Source organism: Perca fluviatilis, chromosome 18 (assembly GCF_010015445.1).
Source record: "Perca fluviatilis chromosome 18, GENO_Pfluv_1.0, whole genome shotgun sequence".
Lineage (NCBI taxonomy): Eukaryota > Metazoa > Chordata > Actinopteri > Perciformes > Percidae > Perca > Perca fluviatilis.
In genome coordinates, this window is record NC_053129.1 from 31,143,501 (window position 1) to 31,151,634 (window position 8,134).

Genomic DNA, 8,134 nt, shown 5'->3' on the forward strand with positions numbered 1-8,134 from the left:
ATGACCACCTGTGCTGAACGATTGAGACGATGGGACTCTAGTAAGACTCTCATGATTTCATTCTGATGTTGGAAATTTGTCTGCAACAGTGGAATCGCTTGAGAAGTCTTTTGGTGTAAGGTCGGAACAAGATAAATCATTTTTCAGAAGAGGAAGGTGGGGAGCAAAAGAAAGAAGAGTTGATGAGACAGAAATACTACTACTTCAGTCAGTAATTGCACACGTTACCCCAAAGTCACGTCAACATCTTCAGGAGAGGGTGCTTCAATCGGAGATCAGCATGTATGAACATAGCCAGCTGGGGAACCAGTTTGTCACAACCGCTGGAGTGTTTTTGTGGTCCGTGTTTATTCAGCACAAACGGGAAAAACTGTACAGACGTCTGACAATGTACACGTCACCGGCTGTGTTTGTATAACAGCTCAGCCTTTAACTGATCTCAGAACCATTCTGTTCGTCATGTTTTACTCTGTGTGCTTCACCTTTTTATCTACTGTACCTAATTCAATTAGTAGTATCAAATCATAGCAAGAGTTACCTCAAGACACTGTACAGATAGAGTAGGTCTAGGCCACACTCTATAATTTACAGAGACCCAACAATTCCAATAATTTCCCCAACAGCATTTAGTGCGACAGTGGCGAGGAAAAACTTCCTTGTTGTCCTTGTGTTTGACGATGCCAGTTGGGGGTACAATGAACAGTGGCAATAATAGTCACAATAAAGATAACGGAACCATGGCTAGAAATAGTAGTTGTAGTAGTTCAGGGAGCAGCAAGGTGTAGCAGGGTGTAGCAGGGCATAGCAGGGCGCAGAGCAGGACCACGGCGGCAGCTGCAACCCTGATTTAGGTGCCACCCTAATCCAAGGAAAACCGCGAGGAGAGAAAACAAAGACTCTGGGGGGATAAGCTCCCCAGAGCTAAGTTAGTAACAGGCATTTCTGGGCCATGAGTGCACACAGATGGAAAGAGAGGAGAGAGAGGAGCTCAGTGTGTCAAAGGAAGTCCCGCGACAGTCTAGACCTATAACAGCGTAACTAAGAGCTGGTCCAAGGTAAACCTGAGGGCTGGTAGATGAATCTGACAACTGACTGACTGTGAAGAAGTAGCTCATACAACCCCACTTCAACACATCCAAACTATTCCGTTTTAAAAAATACTAACTTGAATTGGTGCCATAAAGCCGTGAGATGAATGCATCATTTCATCTTGGGCAAATACTTGACTCAGATTATGACTTTCAAATAGGGCTGGGCGATCCAATATCAGAAAATCCAATATCACGATATTCTTGACCAAATACCTCGATATCGATATTGCGGCGATATTCTAGGGTTGACAACTGGTGCTTTAACAAAGTATCTTCACACTTACATTTTAGATAAATAATCATCTGTAATGTGGACGTAATGGTAAAGGCAAATAACAGAACAGCTAGAACAGTCCGGTAAGTTCAGAAAAGTACATCACTTTACTGTAATGCAGCCTTTAAAAGCAGGAAAAGACACCACTTATGTCATATCACGATATCCAAAATCTAAGACGATATCCAGCCTCATGTCACGATATCGATATAATATCGATATATTGCCCAGCCCTAATTTCAAATGCTCAAAGTCACAGGGAGCTGCAGGACATTAAGTGGATGGTGGCGAGAGAGTAAGCAGCTCTCCTTTTCTCCCCCGGTAATCAAACACTCAATATGTCCACAATGATGGATCTGACCTTTTCCAGAGAGAGATGGAGAGAAATGCACACACCCGTCTCGCCTCCTCATCGCTCCTCCTCTCCTCTAATCTCACATTGGGAGTATCAGGTGTCCCCCACTGGGTGAGCGGATGGCTGGACGTTGGAGACATTTTGCCTTTAAAAGCTATCGGATGCCAATTCCCCTCCTGTTGTCAAAAAAATATTTAGCTGGTCCCCTGCTTGATGTGTGTAACTGAAATGTGCATGGATGTCGGCACAAATAAAAGTCTGATACCTATCCTAGCTTGCCCGCTACATATATAACGGGTTTCCATGTGAACTCGGCTAGCGATGAAGCTCTGAGCAGCAGCAACAACACCAAAAATCAATCACAATCAAAGTGCCGGGGTTTGTGAAATGGATCTCAACGCGATCATGTCATTGTAGCGCTTATAATTTGCAGGGCGTCATATTACACATGTTCATACAGTAACAAACACACACACACAGATTAAGAGGCAGATGTTGCAGTAGTGTGTGCGTTTCCTGGCTGCTGGTGTGTACAGGTCATTAACAGCACAGTTAACCATGAGGAGAGGTCTAATGTGGAAAATATGACACAGCTGTTTCTCACACACACACACACACACACACACACACACACACACACACACACACACACACACACACGGAATCCAGAAAAAGTCAAATCCAGAAAACTGAATTGCATTTTGTAACTCTGAACGCCTCACAAAGCTTTTGAAGGCATCACTTGTCACTAAAAGTTACAGGAAACATATACAGTATACTATGTGTATAGTATATGTATAATATTATAATTGCTCCGGTGCCGGCCGAAATTTCGCCGGATGTCCCTCATTTAGGCCGGATGTCCGTTACCTTCCTCTTCCTTTGTGTTGGCGTTCTAACCTCCGGTGGATCTGTGAGGACTATGGTTAACTGCTCCTCAGATCTCTGCAGGGTAAATCCAGACAGCTAGCTAGACTATCTGTCCAATCTGAGTTTTCTGCTGCACGACTAAAACTACTTTTGAACGTACACACGTTCCACCAAAACAAGTTCCTTCCAGAGGCTATTTTGCAGAGGCACCGTTGCTCCTCGTGGCGCTTAGCACCGCCCTAGACGACTGTGATTGGTTTAAAGAAATGCCAATAAACCAGAGCACGTTTTTCTCCCATCCCAGAATGCTGTGTGGACTAGCTCAGACCTTCCTCCGCAGCGCTGTGGAGGAAGGGTCTGGCAATGTGAGACTACAGGAAAACACAGCCGAGCAACAGTACTGTTGCATTACTACTGAAATAAACAGACAGTGCCACAAAATGGACTTTTGGTTCTTCAAATGGAAACAGCCACTACTGAGAGAACCTTCTGCTCTTTTTATCCACAATGGTTAGCTTGTTAAAGCTCGTTCATAGCTAACACTGTGTGAGGGTACTAGCGCTGACGTTGACCTGCTGTGTTCGTGAATGACTTATTGTTATGCTTATTGAATTAGTCTCTAATAGAGCTGCCTCTTTGTGAACGTGCATGTATGTGTGCGTTGTTTGGGATGACCGGGAGCAGTGTGCATTGGTGTCTTCTTCCAATCACTACTGTGTGAAGTCCTTAATCTACTTTTCACTTCAGACGCCATAATACTGGGGACGAAGCTGAATGGGTCTCACACAAGAGCACTGATGCAAACTTTTTTTTTTCTTTTTTTTAACCGCAAAATGTTTTAAAAGTCTTACTGTTGACATCTGCTCTGTTGGTTTGATCCTGAATCTGTTTTATCCATGTTTAGTTCCGAGGGTGCACCTGGATTTAAAGCCTAACACCGGCTCTGTTCTTCAAATGTAGTTTAACTCATTTGGAATAAAATGCTGTTATCAGGCTAAAATAATCCTGTTTATTTTCATCCACCTAATTTGTTTCACTGACAGCAACTTGAGGATTGATTTTTGTAATCATCCTGGATAAAGTTATCTTGAATAATAGTGAGAATTGTTGGATGTGCGTGTTGTGTGTTCGTAAAGTTTGCTGTGGATATATAAAAATGGCCAGTTTGGGAATACGTTGTTTATCCTGTGCCATACTTCAATTTTTTTTTCTCTTTATATTTTGTTTATTTTTATTTTTCTAATATCAGTCCTTCCAGGAGTTTTTTTGTGATTGTTTCGGGCAAAAATCCTTGATTATGCGGCACGTTTTCTTAAAAAATGCGATGGAATATGCGGGATATTTATGCAATTTTATGCGATGAAATTGCGGGAACTTGCAAAAACTGCAGTTTGATGAAAAAGAGAAAAAAACGTTCCCATGGCAACAGGGGAAAATGCTGCTCTTGTGTGAAGCAAACGCAACATTTTTCAACTTTCTGCTAAGATATGTGACTTTTTTGCAACGAAAATGCGGGGATTATGAAATCATGCAAGCCCCGCATATTTTGCGCGGAAAACGGCAATTTATGCGGCGAAAGTGCCGCGTATTTGAAAAAATGTGCGGACTTTGGCTGATTATGCGTTGAATTATGCGATCGCATAATCGCATTTTTCTGGAGGGACTGTAATATCCATCTTTTTTGTTTGTCTGTTGGTGAATATTCAAGTGTATGTTGTTAGAAAGATTAGGGGAGCTACACATCTCATGTATGGGAGGCTTTTACAATCCATAGTGAACGCGCGGCGCGCTCCCGTGTAAGGGGAGGGAAGAATTCATTTGTAACAGGAGTGCATTCGGCACCGCGACACCTGTTCCGGTTCAGCCACTATACGCAGTGAGCTCACCAGTCAACCACGTTGGGGACTCCAAACCCATTTTAGTACAAATGAGTGTAGTTTAATTACCTTCTCTCCGGTTAGCGATGCATTAGCCTACATACCGGGACAGGGAGGACAGGAAACGCTGAATAACCAAACCTGATAGCAGCAACACGAAGCACGGCATTACACCTCTTTGTCCCGACTCTGCAAGCTCATGCAGCTAACTCTAGGGTTGAAATAACATGATAGGTTAAATCTCACCAAGTCTATGAATGTCAGAAACTTCCAGCTGCCCCCGTAGGTCTGGTGTGCCGGCATGTCTAACGCTTTGTAGTGGCAGAGGATGGAGAAATACGACATGAGGATGGCGACCCGGAGAACCTGCGACGGGATCAGCGCCATGATGCTCGCTCTCTGCGTCTTTTGTTCACCTGTCGGACTGTTGCCTCTGTTCAACCTTTCTCTACCTTTTTCTATCTGTCTCTTTTTTAATCCTGTGTTGGCCTGTCTTCACTTCCCTCCCTGTGCATGCGCCTTTTCTCGTGCGCCCCCCCCACCACCCCACTGTCTGTGTACTGCTTCCGTGTTATGATGACGATGCAATGCGGAGGGGAGGGGTGTCTCCCACCGCCAGTGGTTCCTTGAATGTTTTCTTGTACTTGTTTGTAATGATTCTGTTATTTCTCGTTTGTATTGCCTCGTATGTTTGTTTTTTCTTCATAAGTGTGTACGCTTGACCTGCACGTGCTATTATGGATTACCTGATTCTCTGTGTACTACATTTTGTCAATAAAAAAAATAAAAAATACTGCCAGTGGTTCCCAACCCTTTTTGGTCTGAGGTCGCCCCCTAAGCCCTGTCTGTCATAAATCCACAATATATGTTCAAAATGTAAAACACTATTCGTTATATAAAAGTGGATGTTGTTAATTATTTCATACGTTACAGTTTCACTGTCAATATTAAGGCGGTTTGGTCAGCAGTCCTTGTTACTACGTGTTTAAAACCGCGACCGCTACCTTCTCTGGTTTAGACATGAGGACAGAAAACTCTCCCGGGGGGGTCGTATTAGAGAGGGGGGGGGGGTACAAACCAGACAGATTAATTAAAATTAATGAACAAAGCCACGCTGTAGACTTGCAACGGAGACCAGTGAACTCTATAAACACTTTTCCGGTGCTGGCTGAGCGTTACTGAGCAGCCTCCAACTGAGCTTGAAGACGTAGATGTGACGTTAGCAACCTGTCTGAAAGTTTTAATGCCGCGTTGTATTTACCTCGGAACTCCTAATAAGACTGTAGAGACATGCCTATAGGTAGCAGTATACAGCGCTATGTTTAACTCCTAATAAGACTGTAGAGACATGCCTATAGGTAGCAGTATACAGCGCTATGTTTAACTCCTAATAAGACTGTAGTGACATGCCTATAGGTAGCAGTATACAGCGCTATGTTTAACTCCTAATAAGACTGTAGTGACATGCCTATAGGTAGCAGTATACAGCGCTATGTTTAACTCCTAATAAGACTGTAGTGACATGTCTATAGGTAGCAGTATACAGCGCTATGTTTAACTCCTAATAAGACTGTAGAGACATGCCTATAGGTAGCAGTATACAGCGCTATGTTTAACTCCTAATAAGACTGTAGTGACATGCCTATAGGTAGCAGTATACAGCGCTCATGTTTAACTCCTAATAAGACTGTAGAGACATGCCTATAGGTAGCAGTATACAGCGCTATGTTTAACTCCTAATAAGACTGTAGAGACATGCCTATAGGTAGCAGTATACAGCGCTATGTTTAACTCCTAATAAGACTGTAGAGACATGCCTATAGGTAGCAGTATACAGCGCTATGTTTAACTCCTAATAAGACTGTAGTGACATGCCTATAGGTAGCAGTATACAGCGCTATGTTTAACTCCTAATAAGACTGTAGAGACATGCCTATAGGTAGCAGTATACAGCGCTACGTGTACCACTTCTTCGTTTGGTTACAACAACGACAAAAGTGCTTAAAATTGTAGAAAACCACAATGTTTACTACGTGTGATGCACGACGTAGCCATCTTTGAAAGTGAGCTCGGGGTCCTCTGAGTTCAGACGACTTGACGAGTCGTATATATACGACCTCGGGGGGCGTTCTTTTTGCAACTTCTGGTTCGTAACTCCGGAAAACGACTCGTAGATTGACTTCGGTGGACAAAAAGAACGCACCATAAAAGTCTGATTTTCATTGTTTTCATTAGCTCTAGACCGGTTAGCTATTGTTAGCAACCAGTTGATAACAACGCATTACGCCGTTTTTTGTGCACGCAAACAGCATAACAACATGGCCACAGATAGAAGTTGGACATGCCTGTGTGAACGACACAAATAAGACAGAAGTGCTTATGACTTTATGTTACTGCAGTTTTCAAAACTGTTGGTACAGGGGGCAGCCATGTTGGATTTTGAACTCGGGCTACTGCGAGGTTGTACGAGTTCCGAGCTCGTAAATCTATAATCTATATTTCCGACTTTGACCTCGTAAAAAATGAGTTTTGAGGTAAATAGAACGCGGCCTAAGTCTTCTGGTAGCTGTGCCAAGAGAAATCTCAATCATTCCCAATGTTACAGAGACGGAGAGCGTAGGTATATGTAAGGAGATAACATAGACACAGGCTAATTACTGATCACTAACATGCTAGTTAACATTAGGAATTAAACTTAAACAGCTGATGGAAGTCCAAACTGCCTGTGAGCTTCTCCTGTACTATACGGTAATTCCTCTACTGTGTGACAGTAAGTCTCGTGGTTATGACCCAATCGTTAGCCTATTTTTATAAAAGCGTCTGCTACAGAGCCATAACGTGAGGTACAAAGTAATGGAGCCTTTTATACATTGTCGTGTTTCTTTAGAAATAAACAACGGACAAATAGAGTCTTTAAACGCTTCAGATGTAAAGTTATTCGCTGTCACAGTGACGCCAAAATGAATGGCAGTCAATGGAATGCTAACGGCGGGTGATGGCTTGTTAGCATCAAAATGGCGCCATAGGAGGTACGCTTTGCGGAGGCTGGCTTACCCCCTTGGGACAAACCTACTCTAGGCTAACGTTACTACTACTTGGAGTGAAGCTGAATGTTTCAACCATTCATCCTTTAACATTACTTTTAGCTAACTAGTTCAACCTTTTGCTAACTATTTCCACTTTTAGCTATTTTAATAGTTTCTACATTACTTTAGCTAACTATTTAAACTGTTTGCTAACTATTTCCACCTTTAGTTAACTATTTCAATTTATAGGTAACTTTTTCAACCATTGGCTTAAGGTTGAAATTGTTAACGGTTTAAGTAGTTAGCTAATGGTTTAAATAGTTAGCTAACGGTTGAAATAGTTAGCCAACTGTCTCAACTTTTAGCTTATTTTAATCATTTTTACATTCATTTAGCTAATCATTTGAACTGTTTAGTCATTAGATTTAGCTAGTTATATCACCATTTATCCATTGCTTTTAACTATTTCAACCTTTAGCTTACTATTTTAACCGTTTGCTATTTCAACTTTTAGCTGAATCATTTCTACTTTAGGTATACTTTAGCTAATCATTTGAACTGTTTAGTCATTACTTTTAGCTAACGTTAGTAATTTCTACCATTTATCGATTACTTTTAGCTAGTTATTTCTACCATTAATC

The 8,134-nt window shown here is 42.1% G+C and overlaps 1 protein-coding gene across 1 annotated transcript in view; it reads right to left on the reverse strand.

Moving 5' to 3' along the window:
• Window positions 1-4,854, reverse strand: part of aig1 (androgen-induced 1 (H. sapiens)) — a 35,248-nt gene extending 30,394 nt beyond the window's left edge. Inside the window, exon 1 of the mRNA XM_039781431.1 lies at window positions 4,714-4,854. Coding sequence (XP_039637365.1) covers window positions 4,714-4,854 — 141 coding nt within the window. The remainder of the gene's footprint in view (window positions 1-4,713) is intronic.
• Window positions 4,855-8,134: the final 3,280 nt, after the last annotated feature.